This window comes from Gossypium hirsutum, chromosome A05 (genome assembly GCF_007990345.1).
Source record: "Gossypium hirsutum isolate 1008001.06 chromosome A05, Gossypium_hirsutum_v2.1, whole genome shotgun sequence".
In the NCBI taxonomy this organism is placed as follows: Eukaryota; Viridiplantae; Streptophyta; class Magnoliopsida; order Malvales; family Malvaceae; genus Gossypium; species Gossypium hirsutum.
The window spans coordinates 25,863,602-25,882,044 of NC_053428.1; the positions used below are offsets into that span (position 1 = coordinate 25,863,602).

General features: G+C 30.0%; 1 protein-coding gene across 1 annotated transcript; it reads left to right on the forward strand.

Moving 5' to 3' along the window:
- The first annotated feature begins 6,680 nt into the window (after positions 1-6,680).
- Positions 6,681-9,094, forward strand: LOC121229533 (WAT1-related protein At1g43650). The gene is made up of 7 exons (XM_041114131.1): positions 6,681-6,931; positions 7,027-7,086; positions 7,163-7,279; positions 7,361-7,610; positions 7,690-7,848; positions 8,393-8,544; positions 8,668-9,094. The coding sequence occupies exons 1-7, from the start codon at positions 6,729-6,731 to the stop codon at positions 8,810-8,812; spliced, it is 1,086 nt and encodes a 361-aa protein (XP_040970065.1). The 5' UTR covers positions 6,681-6,728; the 3' UTR covers positions 8,813-9,094.
- The last annotated feature ends 9,349 nt before the right edge of the window (positions 9,095-18,443 follow it).

An 18,443-nucleotide genomic window follows, 5' to 3' on the forward strand; every position in this document is an offset into this window, starting at 1 on the left:
ATCCAATCACACCTAAATAAAAAGGATTGGTGGCGACTTCATCTTCGTTTTTAAACAAGTCGACGCTCGTTTTCAAAAAAATGGTTTCGACAAAAGCAATAATTAAATTTCAACATAATAGCAAAACCAACTATAATAACATGGTAGCAAGACCCATGCTAACTATTGTAACCCACTAGCAGGGTATGTGCTAACTATTATCACCTGTTAGTGGAGCCTGGACTAACCATTACAACTCGCTATCAAGCCTAAACTAACTATTATAACCCATTAGTAAGGTTGATGATCTCATTTGTCAATCAAATACAAGGCATTAAACTCATTTATCTACAATGAGCCTTTTCTATAACAGCTTGATTTGTTTGTCAAGATTTTATCTATTATAGAAAGGTGGTTATTATAGAGAGATAATTGTTGTAAATTTACTATAGAATTCATATTATGAATCTTTATCAAATAAAGAAAATGAGAATTATATTCAAAAAAGAAAGTGAGAATCAAATCAACAAAATTAAAAGACATGTAGTAGGCGAATGCATTGTTGCTTTTATGCATATTTTATTTTACATTCTTTCACATGATTAATTATGAAGATCATAATTCTTAACAAGTTTACCGAGTTATCAAATTAAATTAATTAATCTATCATGAGTTATTAAATTCAAGTAATCAATTTATAAGTTACGATGTTCCAAATTCATAATAAAATATTTAATTAGGGAACTTAATAGTTTATTAATTTGATATCTGCGATTTCACTCCTTCAAGACTATTATAGAATTTTCAATGTGAAATTTAAACATTTTATTGAAGTATTATTTTAATTAAGATCATTTTTATTTAATAAATTATAACCAATAGGCTTGCTTATATGAAACAAACTATAATTTTAATTAAAATTCTGGACAATATGTTGTTATAGAGAACTCATTTAATAAATAATGTACTTCATAACTATATTTATTGTTATAAGTGAAAAGCTGTTATAGAGGATTAAAATAAAATATAAAAAAATCGTTTTATTATAAACTTGGTTGTTATAGTAAAATGTTATTATAGACAGTGACTGTTATAAAGAGGGCTGGGTGTATATTACTTCCATAGAAATTACCAATCAAATATAATAATAATGTTATACATACCTCTTTCCCTTCGTAATCTTAGCTCTTCTCCAAAAGTTAGTAAACTTATCCAAGATTAACTAAATTAACATAATTTAAATAATGTTTTTAGAGATAGATTATAAAAGTGAATTAAAAATATATATTTCTTTTTAAAAGAATATAACTCGAGTTATAAAACACGAAACTAAGAATCATTTAAAAGGTAATTTCAACTATATAAAGTAAATGAGTTCACATTATCTAGGAAATAATGGCAAAAATTTCATAGTTCACTATTGATGCTATTATTAAACAATATGCACCAAAAACAAAATTTTCCTTCTCCTTCATTTTTCCAAAAAAATGATTTTCTATAATCACCTCTAATCTCTTATAATTTATAATTAATAGAAAAACAAAGTTTAAAAGGGTTACTCAAATTGGTAATAACATAATTATAAAATTATATAAATTTACTGACATTACAATCTTCCTGCCTTAGTAAAAGTTTTGTCCTCAAAACTTAATTATCCTTTTTAAATAAGCAAGCATAATGTTTCTTCATATTTTCTTCATTTTTCCAAGTAACTTCTCTTGCCGTATGATTGCTCCATTGAACTTTTACGAAAGGAATAGTTTTACGTCCTTTTCGATGAATAATTTCATGATTCGTCAAATTCTCTTGAACTTGTACAGTTTTGAAATTCACGTGACTTTATTCAATAATGTATTGAGGTGTTCATAGTTTAGTTAAAATTAAATTAATTGATTGAATTAATTTAATTCGATTAATCGATTGAAAATCGATTAATGATTTTTTAAAATTTTAGTTATTGGTTACTTCAGCTTGAAATTAAGTAATTAATTAAAATAAATAATATTATATAAAATATATTTTTTATATTAGCAATATAATTTTTAAATTATTATTTTTATATTAATGAAAATAAATAATATATATAATATATTTTTTAACTATTAAAAAAAGAAAATGAACCAATGTATTTTTTTAATATATTTTTTACTTATTTTAACCAAAAGATAAAAATATATAAATTTCGGTTAACCGACCAAAATAATTGAAATATTTCGATTCGATTTAAGAATTTTAACATTTCGAATAATTTGATTCAATTAATAACTGAACAGCTGTTTGAACACCCCTACATAGAAACATGAAATATGTTATGCACACCAAATAGTTGAGGCGGTAACACTATCTTATATGCAATTTCTCTAACCCTTTCTAAGACTTTGAAAGGTTTAACATATTATGGACTTAACTTCCTCCGTTTTCGAAATCTCGTAACACCTTTAGTTGGTGACATTTTCAAGAAAACAAAATTATTAATAAATTTGACTCTAAATTTTCAAGACTAACTTTTAATTCGAAATTTATGTTATACCACTGTGAATCAAGCTTTCTATACAACTTTTAGTTGCAAAACACGTTGCAACAAACATTTGGTCACTCTTCTTAATAAGCTACATGGGCTTCTTCGTGTTTCTTTAAGTTGCTTTTGCAATCACAATTTCATGGCAAATTGATTGCGTTTGCTACATTTTATATATGACCACTTCTAACATTTGTCGGTGGATGACCTATTTTACCACAATGCTGATAAGGTGGGTATTTTTTTTCTTTGAATTTTTACCTTTACTCCGAGTGTGGATTTTTTAGCAAATGTCACCTCAGTTTTCCTGTCAATCTTCTTATGTTTTCCTACTTTTGTCTGGCAAAGCTTCTTCAACAATATGTCTTTGGTACTCTTGAGCTTGAAACGCATTTAACAGCTATGCCAAAGTAATTTTTGATAAATCCTTTGTGTTTTCTAAGAAGGTTATTGAAGCTTCCTATCTTTTAGGAACCATTGCAAGAATTTTCTCAACAATTCTAGAATCTAAAAATTGAGTTCCAGGCAACCTTACCTTGTTGGCAATGCCAATTCACAATTCTTAGGTTGTCTCAAACTCTTTCATCCTTTATAGTTGAATTCTCTTAATAAAATGAACACCTCTATGCTTTGTCTCCTATGTAATCTTCTTTGATATAGTCCCACACTTGTATGTTCTTTTTCTTTGTAGCTTTTGATTTGGACTGTGGTAGGATTATTTGGCAGCGAAAGAAGTTTATAATCCTCTTTCACAGCCTCCTCAAGGAAAGCTTCCATTCTTATTGCCCAAAGTTGATAAGAGGAACTATTTGGATAAAGTTGATTTCAGTCTCCATTACACTCATACATCTCTTAAGAAAATATCTCTAAAGCCAATTGAAGGTAATAATAATAGCCACTTTGTGTTGCTAAGGTATAAGACAGAATAGCACAACTAGTAGCTCTTAATTTAGATGTAGTACAATCTAAAAATAGATAGCAATAACTTTATAAATTAAAAAATCCTAAAAATCAAAATATTTGACTAAAGAATCTTTTTAGAATAGGGATGGCTTTTAATAGTTCAACTTATTCAAGCAAATATTGAACGGATAAGATTACTCCAGAAAAGCTTCAACTTTTGGATTACAAAAAAAGGAAGATGATTCTGTACTGGAGCAACTCCAAGACTGTGCCCCATAATTTGATAATCAGACATCATTTTCGTAAGTGATTGTCTATAATCCATGAAGATTAACATTGGCCCATGGCCAGAAATTAATATTTCTTCGATATCCCTACACTGTAGTTATATTGAATTTGATTATATCGAATCGAATTGGATATAAATAAAAGAATTAACTGTTTCAACTTCTATTGACAAGACTAAAACTTTATTTATCCGATTTCTCACGAAGAGTAGATATCGGTTGCATATTGTACAGAGTGGAAATGAGTGGGACTAAATGGTGTAACCTGTCACAAGATGGGCACTGAAAGCAGAACATATTTTCATGGAAATATGTAGTGGTAGGCCTTACTACTCAACACTCTTTCAATTTGGCTATCAACCAACAGTGACTAAACAGGAACACGTGCTCAATTCTTTCACAGGCTTGTACTTCCTCAAACTCCCTCTTCATCATATTCAATCTTAATCCTGGTTTGTATGTATTCAATGTCAAAGCCTTACTTCATCAATGACTTCATTTTTATTGTAGCTGCTTTTTGCACTACATCCATGTCCATTGATATGACTCAGCAGATCTGGCTTGACAGACAATGGTGGGTGATCCAGACATGTGATCCTATTTGCTTATTTGGGTTCTTCAGATAATGGTTGTAGAGATATTAGCTCATGTGTTTAAATTGCTCTTCAAGTAAGAAACTACTTTATTAGGTGTAGTTGTCAAAAGCAAATTTCAAGCCATTACAAAAAATTCCATTTTTCGACATTTAAACAACGAATGTAGCACGACATTATGGCTGCTGCAATTCGTCACGATAATATTCATTATGCTCGCAACCACGATAAACACGATGTGATTAAATAAAAAACGTATATGATACCTAACATTCAGAAAGGGGACGGTAAGGGATGATGACTTACATTGAAAGGAAAGTCATGGAAGCAGAAAGGAAAGAACATTACACGTTGAAAGACTTGAGGATCAGAAAGTAGAAAAGGGGAGAGGATTGAAATGATGAAGTTGCATTATTGAAGGAGGAGAGCTTACATTTCTACTTTTATATACTTTTAGTCGGAGCTTTTGTACCCTTACATTTCTATTTTTGAACTACTTTATTTAACCTTCTATCACAATAAGCTCAAACAAGTCTAAAAACAGACTGATATTTTGAAATATTATGTGCTATCAGACAAGCTTTTTATTACTTGCACTAATTTGAAAATGACCAAAATCTAGCTCCAAAATTGGCCCTGGATTTAAGTATGGGATTACTGATTAGACCCGCTAGAGGTATGTCTTCCATTTTAAGATTCCTTGCTTTTAGCCATTCATTACCATATCAGGATAAGTGGGAATTCAGCTATATGATATTTGAGTTTCAATGATCATATTAGCAACCGTGCCTAATTTCTCTTTTGTTTCGGTTTCATAAGAAAATATGGTTAGAAATGGTGAAATGGATGACACTGTTAATGAAGAACAGATCAAACACATTGAGATGAAGAAATCTGTTTGCTGTAGCGAGTGGTTTGGAAGGGATGTGTATACGTAGAGGTCTTCTTTCAAAAAACGAATCATAAATAGGAACGTGCCCAAGCATGGCTGGTGGAATGCTTCCATTATTGTCTGCAAACAGTGGGTTCTAAATTTCAACTGTTTGTGAAATCAAAATAAAACATGTCTAAATTCCTAGAAAAAGACAGGTAAGCAGCTTTGCAATAACCTCACATGCTCATTTTCTTTCATACTCACCACAAAAAAAAAAAACAAAGGCTTGCTTCTTTGTTCATGATTCTTGTATTGACTTTATAAATACTGCAATGATTCTGTGATATAAGATATACTCAACACGGAGACACAAGTGCAACTTGCAAGATCATAAACCTCGAACTTGTATCATACGATAAATCGAAACCCCGGGACAAAGATTGTGATGATCATATCATGGTGTCTGAAATTTTTTATTGACAAGCAGGCAAATTCAACCAAGATTTGCTAGTTTTGGATCCTGTAGATGTGTTTATCTTGTTATCTTGCTGTACCTTTTATAGTGCATCATTATTGAGATTTTCGGTTCATGGAAGTAGTGAAAACAGACAAGGTTGTAATGGTTTGACTCAAGTGAGACTCTGAACAACTAGTTGGTCTATATGTTAAATATGTCACAAAATTTTCAGGAGTTTTTCACATGGCAAGTGAAACTTTGAACTAGATTCCCAAGAAGAAACTTTGGTGTTGGTTGATGTGTTAAATATGCCTGAAATATCGTGTTAGGACTTGGGAGGACACTTTATTAACAAGTTGTCTGTCAGCCTTGGTCTTAAAAAACACATATGCATAAAGCCTTGTTCTTTGCATCCCAATCTGTCATACTACAGGGTCCCTGAAAGCCATTGGAACTGATTCTTTTGGCTCGGCATTACAATGGGTTGTTGCAGGGTAGCATCCCATAAGCAACTATGGATAGCATAGCGTAGCATAGACTAGCCTGGTCTAACCTAGCCAAAGAACTAAGTTCAACGTAGACTTTCATCTCCATTTTGTGTAATTGGATGTTGTACTATTTTTGCTTCAGTGCATATCCCCTCATCCTTCTTAGTTGGTATTCCATTTGCAAACTTGAGGACGCTCTTAGCCATATTTGCCATTGCCTTTGGATAACTATCCCTCCACCACCATGCTATTAAGCAAGCTTTCATGTTGGTTGAAATGGATTAGATGCTGAATTTGCTTATGGCAGATATCTAGTAAAAGTAAATTTTTCACTCTACTATTCATTAAACCCATGCTTTGAGTCATGAAAAGAAGGAAAAAGTGTTTCTCTAGTGGTCCACCATGCCACAATGACAAGACTCAGATGACTGTTTTTGAAGTGTTTTTCTCAATCAAGCAGAAACACATTCCACTTTAACTTAGTATTGACATGTAGGAAGAAATAAATATAGAAAAAGATTTTTGAAAAAAGTGCCAAATGAGACTACTGAGTGCTTGGTTTTTTTCTCTATATATTGAAGAGCTTATCAATTGAAGACTGACAAAAGGAAACTGAGAGGCATCACAACATGAAGAGCATACTTAAATATGCAATGCTTATGCAGAACCATAAGCCTTACATTGCAATGCTCTTTGTACAGTTTATATATGCAGGCATGGCCTTGTTTTCAAAAGCAGCAATTTCCAAAGGAATGAACCCTTATGTGTTTGTGGTGTATCGGCAAGCCTTTGCTGCGATCACGTTAGCACCATTCGCTTTCTTCCTTGAAAGGTTTCCTCGAGTACATAATATATTTCTTGTTTGCATCAACCCTCAATCTGTCCTAGTTTTGCTCATTCTTAGTTTGGGAAACTTGTAATTTGCAGTCAGCAGACATCTCTATCATACAATTTAATCATCAAGATCTTCTTGATTTCGTTATGCGGGTACAAACTGAATCTTACTTGATGTTATTATCCAATGTCAACCCATAATTCAGATTTTAACACTACTTACATTCAGGCTCACCTTGAGTTTAAATCTCTACTCTGTTGCAATAAAATACACCACTGCAACATTTGCTGCTGCCACAACCAACACCATTCCTGTTCTTACTTTAATCATTGCTGTTTGCTTAAGGTATTCCTCAAAAATATGAAAAAGATAATATATATTCAAGATCTCTTTAACTAGTTAAAGGACTAACTTCGAATATTTCAGGACGGAAAGCATATCGATACGAAAATTTCCTGGACTAGCCAAGGTGTTAGGTTCAGTAATCAGTCTTTCAGGAGCTTTGGTGTTTGCTTTTGTTAAGGGGCCAACTATGAAGTTCATGAACTGGTATCCAGAAACTCAAAACCAAACTGCAGACTCCATTGCTAAGGATCACCCTGTTGGAGTGTGGATAAAAGGTTGCCTTATCATGCTTTCAGCCAATACGGCATGGTCCATGTGGCTTGTTTTGCAGGTTTGATCTGAATTAACATGCTCTCCTTTTCATTCATGATCCCTTTAATTATCCTTTGACGATATGTTTTTGATCTTAGGGTCGCATAGTGAAGCAATATCCGGCCAAACTACGCCTCACTGCTCTACAATGCTTCTTTAGTTGCATTCAATCGGCAATTTGGGCAATTGCAGCAGAGAGAAATCCATCAGCCTGGAAACTTGGATGGGATGTTCATCTTCTAGCTGTAATCTATTGTGTAAGTTAACCATCTCATCTATTATAAGTTGGTTTGCATATGGTTAATACTTATTCAATCCATCAAATTAACATATTTAGAGACATGTTATTGCCTAAAACAGCCATTAAAATTTTTTCCATAACAATCATGAAGGCCTCAATTTGAAGGTCATCAAACCAATCACTATGGACCTTTTTTACAGCACCCCAAAGAGAGAACCATCCAGTAAGTTCATATAATACCCTTTTCATTGCACGTCGTAGAAAAAGAAGTCTTTTAACCTATTAGGCGAAATTTGTCGCACTAGATGATGGAAATCCTTTTAATTTCTGAGCCTATCAAAACCAACTATAGTGATTGTGCCACTTGCACCACATGTTCAACAGTAAATTCTAGATTATTAAGTGCTTATCTAAGTAGGTAAATGGCCTCGAAATAGAAGCCTAGCATTGGTGTTCATATGATCACTCTTAAGAAGCAACAACCATCAGGTTTATGATTCGGATCCCAATATCTACAACCCCTTTAGGCACTTTAGCTGACTGTAAAATGATGATGGTAGGGTGTAATTGTTGCTGGCATCACATACTGGCTTCAAGTATGGACTATAGAGAAGAAAGGTCCAGTTTTCACAGCAATCTTCACTCCATTAGCTCTAGTCATAACTGCAATCTTCTCTGCATTCTTGTGGAAGGAAACCCTTCACTGGGGAAGGTACTTACTATTACTCTCCCTATCTGCAGATTAACATTCGGTCATGAAATTTTTTTGGTCCAATCATTTGATACTTATATTCCATAATCATCATTTCAAAATAAAATGATTAAAATATCGCAGTGTTGCTGGGGTTGTCCTACTGGTTGGTGGTCTTTACAGTGTGTTGTGGGGTAAGAAGAAAGAAAATGAGAAAATGGTTACAAATGAACAAAATCCCGGTACTAATAAAGAAGAAATTGTACTGGAGTGCATTACACATCAGTGATTGATGGGACTCAAATGTTAGCTATAATGGCTTTTGGTTTTGGCCCTGTTGATGCTCACATTTTCCAGTGTGAACCTCTTCAAGGAAGACAACACCTGCTTAGATTTCATCCTTTTTTTTCTTCTTTTTTTTTTTTGCAGCTTGTGTTGTTAGCTCGTTTGCTGTCTTTTGTTCTAACTTGTTAGTATTTTGGTTGATCCATTGAAACCAGTTGTGAATACCTAAACTTTATTTGTGGGTTCCAATGGCAGAAATATAATTATAAGGTTTTTCCTTCTTCAATGGATGAAATATCATTCTGTGATAAAGATGAATGCTACTAATGGTAAAAAATTTGAATGTTCATAGGGCTATTAAAACAAAGTGATTATATCATAAATGTGATTTTGTAATGTTTTTCCAGTTAGAAATGCTACTTAAATAAATAAAAGGAAGACCAAAATTTCTAAAAAATGCTTTAAAAGAAATAAAGATACAAGTAAGCTCTTGTAAAGAAAGAAAAGGAAAACAGGGGGCAAAGCTCACTTTCTTAAAAGCCTGAAAAACCTACTACTTGTCTTTCAGTACTATCTTATAATTACTGCTTTTAATATTTTAATGTAAGATTTCTCTATTTGTTTTAAAATTGAAATCCATCAATCCCATTTTCTTTCTTCTATTCTGCAATATTTTGTTTTTTATTAACAAAAAGAAAAACACTCATTTCCTAATATTAAATTCACAATCCTACATTTTTATTCAAGTTTGGCACTGGTTAGATCCATTTTGATATTTATATTTTTTTCCTACAATTGATAATCAAATTCCCTTTTATTTATGAATATAAATTTTGAAAATATTGATGAAATAACACTATGGGGTTATGAAACTTGAAAAAATTACAATTTATTTAATTTTTGGATTATATATTTTTTTATTAATTCCGGGTGTGATAACTTGACACAATTTAAAATGTCATGTCATGTCATCACCCTTTTACAAATTCCAAATTAAGGTATCAAAAGTGGATGAAAAAGTCCAAATATCAAAATAAACTTAATTGCAAATTTATAGGGTAAAAATTACATTATGTATTTTTTTACACAAATAAATTAGATATCATTTAACATTTGGGCCCAAAAAGAGAAGTTGAACATACAAAAATAATAAACCATGGCTCGGAACGATCAATCAAGCAAAACAACAATATGACAAATTAAATTAAGCTAAAACCTCAAAAGAAATATTAGTACTACATTTGGTAGTTGTATTATTTTATTATCATATTTTAATATATGAGCTGCCAATAAATTAATTTTGAATGGTAATTTTTAACTACTCACATGATTTGTTTTTAAATTAGAAGAGATATTTTTACTTATTTTGAAAAGATTTTATTTTATTTTATTTTTAACTATTGTAATAAGTATATATTATATAAGCTTTTTTCAAATGTACCACAAGCATACAAGAATAGGATAAAGGTACCACAAGCATGTAGCAACAACAACCTCTACAAAAGCATCCATTAAGCAGCAGTCTATGTTTAAGTGTTACTAATAAGAGGCTCAACCATTAGCTTTTATTGATACTTTGGCGATGCCTAATCATAACTTTGAATCATCAATGGAGGTGGTCTACTAGTGAAACCTATGCTCAATGTATGCATGATCAATGATTGAAAGTCCCCTCATATGGTCATGGATTAAAGAAGAAAAAATGAAACATCATATCTATCTCAAAGTTCATCTAGCACCGGATCTCATGATTAACATTTGAAAGTCTTTACTTTATTCTATTGGTTTATATTTGAGGAAAAAGACTCTTAATATTTTAAAGAAAACTTTAAAAACAAGTTGAAGAGACTTTAAATTTAAAATTCTTTTAAACTTTAGTAATGAAAAATTTTTAAAAAAATCTAAACCCATCCTTCACATAATTTTTTCACTTTTTTTTCTCACTTATCACAAAATTAAGATAAGATATAAGGACTGTCTAAAATTAAAATCGAAAAGTAAATGTTAATCGAAAACTTAATAATAACTCAAATATTTTACCACGTCACAGATATTTTAATTATCTTTCATATATCATATCCATATCTTCTCCCAGTACACTAGATTTTCTTGTCACTTTACGTGTTGGACCTGCCCCTCACAATTTAACCAATCATGCCTGCTTCTACATAGGCCAACTTTGTTTTGTCGAAAAAAGGATTTTCCAAATGCAAAACATTAATCATTGAGTGAAGCGTGAACCAATTCGACTCTGATGTGATCCTAGAACCTAATAAAGATACGTAACTGACAGCAATCTCCATTTCAGAGGATGAACTCCATGCTGCTAGGAACCCAGAAAACATGCGTTCCAACACATGATTGGAGACAAAACTTGATAGGTGCGATACGGGTATTTGAAAAAATTCGGATGCGAAGCAGCCAAATCTGCTAATGTTGTTATTTTGCTGATAAACCAAAACTCTATCTTCAGAATAGCCGATGGTCCGATAGACACACATACAAAGACCAAGGAAAGAATGAATGAAAAGAGTGGCCAACATGTAAAGAAAAACATGAGCCAACCTTCCATTTAGCTGGCTGTCTGCATACGCATCTTCCACCATTAAATTCCTCACTTTAAGGGCATTGGATTGGAAGTGGGAAGAATCTCTTTAACAAGACGCCACATACTTTTTGGGAGATCTTGTGCTCTCCGAATAAGCTGCCACAATTGAGAACCAATTAGGATCGCTGTTAAACTTTTCTCTGCCCCTGAAATTTTATATTTCTCTCTTTGATCTTTGTTTTGTCCAAATCTCTTTCGCAACTATAGTATATACATCTCAATTTTGGGGGGAGACTTTGTTTAGGGATATAACTAAATGTGGGTGTTAATTATGATTAAACCCTTAATGATGACATCAAGGTCTTTTCCTTTTTTACTAGAAACATAATCATCATAGTTTTTTCTTTTAATTAAAGTTTATATTTAATACACTGACATTAAATAAAAAATGATGTATTACAAAAAAAAAATTAAAAGTCTAAATGATAATGATATGTTGATTTATTGATGTTGTATAAAATTATATGTAACTAATTCATCAAAAGTAAATAAATTAAGGGTAAACTATTAAAATAGTCACTTTTGTTTTCTTCAGGTTACGTTTTACTCACGTTAATGTGTTGTAACATTTTAATCACTGAGTCGTTAATTGTTGTTAATGGTGTAACGGCAAGCTGACGTAGCACGTTAAATCATCATTTCAAACAAAAATTTTAGGTTAAATTATAAAATTAGTCCCAATATTTCATTTTGAGTAATTTATATTTTTTCTTTTATGTTATTTTAATTTTTCTTTTTTTTTTCTTTTTTTTCCGTTCTCTTCTGCTACTCCCTCTATTTTCTTCCATTCTCCATCTCTTTTAACGTAAAAGAAAAAAAATTAAATTGCTCCAAACAAAAAATATAGAGACCAATTCTATAATTTAACCTAAAACTTTTGTTTAACGTACCATGTCAATTTACCGTTACACTGTAAACAACAATTAACGCTTAGTGACTAAAACTTTACAACACGATAATGTAAGTAACTGAAACATAACATTTCAAACATAAGTGACTAAAATGTAACTTGAGAGAAACAAAAGTGGCTATTTTGATAGTTTACCCATAAATTAATAGCCATGTACTATTACATTATCCTTTTTTTTTTTAAGGAAAAAAAACCAACATAGTGCCTAGAGACGAAAAGAAGTTAATTTGATAAAAAGAAAATAGATAATTATGGAAGATTTAAGAAGTTTGAATTTAGTGGGGAAGAAAAAGGTAATTGTTAAAGTCGTAAATAGGGTGCAGAAAATAGTTGACCGAAATTGATTAAATCAATTTAATTGATTTTTTTTATTCTATCAATGTATTTGATTTTATTGGTGAATTTCTAGTTTTCAAATTGAATAAATTATATATCTTTTAAATATTAAATATTAAACTCACAGCCATATTTAGGGTTGTATTTTTTTAGTTAAATTATTTGATTGGATTGAACTAATTCGATTAATTTATCAGTCATCAAATTTAATTCAGTCAAAAATTATTTAAATATTTTTTAAAATTTCAATTATCAATTAATTTAATTTAAAATTAGATATTAATTGATAAATAAAATTATTAATAATATATTATAAGCCCAAGATAGGTTGAATACATTATATAAGCCCAATGTATAAAAATAATGAATTTATAAATCTTCTTATAATGGGCTGAAAATTTTATGAAAACTAAAATTAAACTAAAAAAATGAACAAAAAGTAAAAATTAATTTTTTTAATAATATTTATCATAATATTTTTAATTTAGTATTGTTAATGTGTTACGCGTTGCTTTTTGTGTCTTCAGCTTCTTTAAATTAAAAACAAAGAAAAGAAATTGGCATGGATTTTTTTTTTTATGTTTTAAATTTGTTTGAATAAAAAATTTATAAAATTTTAATTAATTCAATTAACTGTCTAAATTAATATCGATTAATAAGTTTCATAAACTCTAAATTTGATTAACGGTTAAATATTTCAAAATTTTGATTAATTAAATTAATGATAATTTAATTTAGATATTAACCAAATCAAGCGTTTGAACATTCTTACTTATACCCAAACTTAAATAATAAAAAATACTTCTTAAAAATCCAATATCCATATTAAACCATTCATCTTTTATAAGATCATTAATAAAAACTTGTTCTAAACAAAAGCAATGTGCCCTTACCAAATTTGATATTCGTTTTTCCTTCCATTATGTTTATCTGTTACTTGTTTGCCTAATCTTATAAGGTGTATTTAGGTTATGTTAGTTTGTCTTGTTGTTAATATTTAGTTAATATTTTATTTATTCCTATGGTTTAGCAGTTTTCATTATAATGATGAGGCATGAATGAAGTAAGTTGTAGCTTTTGACTCATGAGCATGATAGTGTCTTCTACAATATCAAATTCAATGATATTGTATGTAACACTTTATACTCGATTTGGAAGACGATCGGATATAGAATATCACATTTGTCATTAAAATGACATGAACAAATCAAAATTTTGATTCCAACACCTCATAAAAGGTTTTAATACAGATACCTCATATCAAATTTCTAGATTTTAGATCAAAGTAGAATACAAAACCAAACATATGAGGTGTTTAACGAACATAATACTAGCAAGTCTACTATGTCAAAGCATTGCCAAAACATATAATTTCACACATAAAAACACAATAAATAAAAAATTGACCTCCTAAGCAAATGAAATGTATCTTGTATCAACATGTCAGACATTAAAATCTTTGAAAATCCTCTATGGATCGAATTTTACCGCGAGGGAAAAATTTTAGTAATTTAATTTTTTTTCTAAAGAATGAAAAGAATAAAAAAAATAGTAAAGATGATATATTTGTAGTGATTTAGACTTAATTTGTCTGCCTCTACTACCTTAACCTCAATTGATAAGGATTTTCTCAATTCACTGCTTTAAATTGATATATTTCAAAGATAAAGTATAACATTTACAATCTCGTATCTTTTACTTAGGTTGAGATAAAAACCTCTCCTCCTATCTTTTACAGTAGCTAAGACAGAACCACTAATTTTTATGACTCAATTAGAAACTCTCCCAATTATAAATTGATAAAGTAGTGTAAACAAAGAAACCTTTTTAATGTAGGTTTTTACAATTAATGTGTAAGCTCTCTCAGTGATGGAATAATGACTATAATAATAATGAACTTAAAAGTTTATGTACAAGATAAAGGATGTAACTTGTATTTTCACTTCATTTACTGCTTGAATATTGATTTCTTACTTTTTGAAGTGTTCTTTAAGTGTATTTATACCAATGAGTGAATTTCTAGTCATTTATATCTTGGCAATCTTGGTTATCTTTTAGGTTTGAAGTTCAAAAGAAAGAATATTAGCAACCTTGACAAAAAAAAAATTGATTTTGGCAACCTTTTAATTCCTAGAGTTGTTCATGGGTTAGGTTTGAGTCGGGCCAAGTAAAGAATTTAGGTTTTGGCCCGACCCAAAAAATGGGTCTAAAATTTTGCCCAACCTCGACCCAGATAAAAATGTTAAAACTCGAGTTCGATCCTTCCGTATTAATTTTTTATATAAAAATAAATTTAAAAAAATAATACATCAAGCACACTAAAAACATTAAAATAAATATTTCTCAACTAATGAAAAACTTAAAAAATATAAGTACAACTTAGCAAGTAAATACCTCTAAAATAGTAGCAAAATTAATAATAAAACAAAAGTTATATAATATCCAAATAAATAATAACAAAATATTAGTAATATAATAGCAAAACAATGAAAAAAGAAATGGCAAATTCTAGTTGGGCCTAAGCCAAAAAAGCTTATTAAGATCCAGCCCATGTAATACCCCGAAAATTTTTACAGTAATATATTATCCTTGATATAATAAAATAAGGAAATAAAGTAATAAAAAGGGAAGTTTTGAGTTATGGCAACATTGAGAAGTAAATTATGATATCTTGATTCAGGAAAGGACTAAATTGTAAAAGTCAGAAAAGTTTTGTTGCCTAAGAGTAAATACTCAAGACTTAAGGGGTTAAAGTGTAAATATGAAAAGTTGAAGGACCAATAGTGTAAATATTTTAAGGGTAGAATGATCTAGAAACTAAGGAAAATGGATAAATTAGGACCAAATTGAATAAGTGAAGAACTATGAGGGATTAAATTGTAATTTTACCAAATTAAATGATGACTCAATGATGGAATTCTAAAAGATCATGAAGGGCAAAATGGTCAATTAGTAAGAGAGAGAATTCTAGAATGTAATGATTATGTTGATGATATTTTAAATTAATTAATTAGATAAATATTATTTTATTAATATTTTATGAGATATTTAATATTATTTTATTATTATTTATTTAGTATATAAGGAAAGAAAGATGAAGAATTTTCATGTTCTTTCCTTTTCATGCAAACCAACGTGAGAAAGAGTAAGAAGAAAAGAAGTTTTCTTTCTTTACAATTTAGTCCTTTCACCAAAAATTCATTATTCTCACCTAAAAATTGAAAGAATTTCCATAGCCATCAAGAGTGAAAGATAGCAAGGAGATGATGGGGAGCAAGAATATCAAGTTGGATTCAAGAAATACAAGCTGGAGGAGAGAGAAAAATCAAGTTAAAGATTGAAGTTAATAAGAAAAGGTAAGAACATTAAGATTTCAATATATTTTTAAGTCTAATATTGTTGAAAAAGCATGGAATTGATGTTAATGTAGAGTTTTCTTTTATATGGTTCCATGTTTTTGATATATTAGTGAAGGGAAATGAGAGAAAATAATGGGAAATATGGTAGAAAATGGAAATAGGAGTGTTATAAACTTGGTAATCAATATGTTGCACTAAAGTAGTTTTAGATAGTAGTAATAGGCTAACTTTGAAAAATCACCAAAAATGATAGAAATTGAATTAGAAGCTAAGGGTGATATGGAATTAAAGCTTATTGAGTCTATTTTTATATAAAATAAATATAGAAGGTAAAGTAATTCTGTATTCTGAGATATTTATATTTTTGTGAGACTGGTTCAGAATGATTTCAAGATCCCTTGTTCTGACTTGGAAAAAACACTAAAAATTATACAAAAATAATTTTGTTACATACTTTATATGTTTAAATTCCTTAATGAGTCTATTTTTATAAGAAACAAATTATAACATCATTTGAATTCTTTTTAAAGAGATAATTAAACTTTAGTGAAGAGTGGTCAGAACTGTCAAATAGCAAAACAGGGGAGACTTTAATGAATAAACTGTACTAATTGGATAAACCAAAAATTATTAAAATTTTATGGTAAGAATAAATATGAGTCTAGTTTCATAAAAAATTAACGGATCTTAATTTCGAGTTCTGTAACTTAATATATAAATAATTTAGTGACTATGACGCAAATGGACAGTTTTGAATGTACATATAAGTAAATAGTGAAATTATTGGTAATGTTACTTGTTGCATGTTATATAAATTAAGGATGTGGAATGGAGAGGAGGAGGAGGAAAATATGTATGAATATTCATCTAGCATGGCTAATTTGCATGTTTTAGGCTTAGGGACTAAATTGAATAAAAGTAAAACTTTATGGGAAATTTTGTAAAAATGTCAAAAATGACTAAATTGCATGAAATAGATTATTTTATTATTTAAATTACAAAATTTAACGAAATTATCAATTCAGTTCAAGATCGGGGGAAAACATGTTTTAGGGATTAAATTGAAAAGTGTTGAAATTGTGGAAAATTTTGATATTTTATAGAATTCATGGACTGTTATCGATATGTATGATAATAATAGCTGGAAATAAGAATTAAATTGTAAGAATTTTATTTTCTTGACCCTAAGGATGAAATCGTCATTAATTAAAAGTTTAGGGGCAAAATGGTAATTTTTGCCTAGAGCACTAATTAAATGCATTAGAATATGAAATGAATGAAAATAATGATCAAATTTATTTATAAAGCTCCGGACGACACAAATTCGAGACTTGATCATGGAAAAGAAAATATATCAGAATAATGAAATCATAAACATGAACAATCAATGAGGTAAGTTTGTGTAACTTGAATTGTATTTTAAATACTTGAAATATGTGGTTATGTAATGAAAATATGATTTGAATATTCAATTTATGATAATTGATGAAATATTGGTAAATACTCGATATAACTTGAAAATAAATCCCTGTTGAATGGAAGGAAAATTCGATGGATCTCTGAAAAGGAATTGACGGTAAAAAGGATCTAGCCTGGACGGGTGATCCTATCTTGATATAGCCCTCCCGAAGAATACGTGTAAAATGGATTTAGCCCGGACGGGTAATCTGAATTAGGATCTGAATTTAGCCTGGACTGGTAATTCAGATCCAAGCTCATTAGAGTAATTGTCGTTGCAGGGGATTTAGCCTGGACTGGTAATCCCGACAATACTCTATGAGTTTATATTACAGGGGATTTAGCCTGGACTGGTAATCCCACTGTAAGAATGAGGTTCGCGGGAGTGTGCTTTCTGATAGAAAATGTGTAAGACCATGGTTAAAAGATACCATGGCAACCTGATATGAAACGTGTAAGACCATGGTTGAAAGATACCATGGCAACCTGATATGAAACATGTAAGACCATGGTTGAAAGATACCATGGCAACGTGACATGAAATGTGTAAGACCATGGTTGAAAGATACCATGGCAACGTGACGGGGAAATGAATAAGACCATGGTTGAATGATACCATGGCAACATGACAGAAAATGAGTAAGACCATAGTTGAAAGACACTATGGCATCATGTCGAAGATAAATAAGATCGTGGAAGAGAAACGCCAAGATATCTGTTGAACAACTAATATTCAGGTAATATAACAAATGGTTAAATGAATTGGTTATACAAAATGGTAATATGAAATGTTTACAGGAATTGGTCATATGGAAATAAATGTACAAAATAGTTGTATGAAATAATTTATAAGATAGATAAATGAAATAAGAATAGGTACATGGAATTTAAATTATGTTAAGTTTAATACGAACCATTACCGAAATAAATATACCTAAGATATAAGGAAATGATGGTGCATGAA

What these genes read in the sequence shown, in the direction of transcription:
- LOC121229533 (XM_041114131.1), top strand. Translation starts at nt 6,729, where the DNA reads ATGAAGAGCATACTTAAATATGCAATGCTTATGCAGAACCATAAGCCT. An exon ending in ATCATTGCTGTTTGCTTAAG is followed by an intron (nt 7,280 to 7,360) that starts GTATTCCTCAAA and finishes CGAATATTTCAG; the next exon opens with GACGGAAAGCATATCGATAC. An exon ending in TTCTAGCTGTAATCTATTGT is followed by an intron (nt 7,849 to 8,392) that starts GTAAGTTAACCA and finishes TGATGATGGTAG; the next exon opens with GGTGTAATTGTTGCTGGCAT.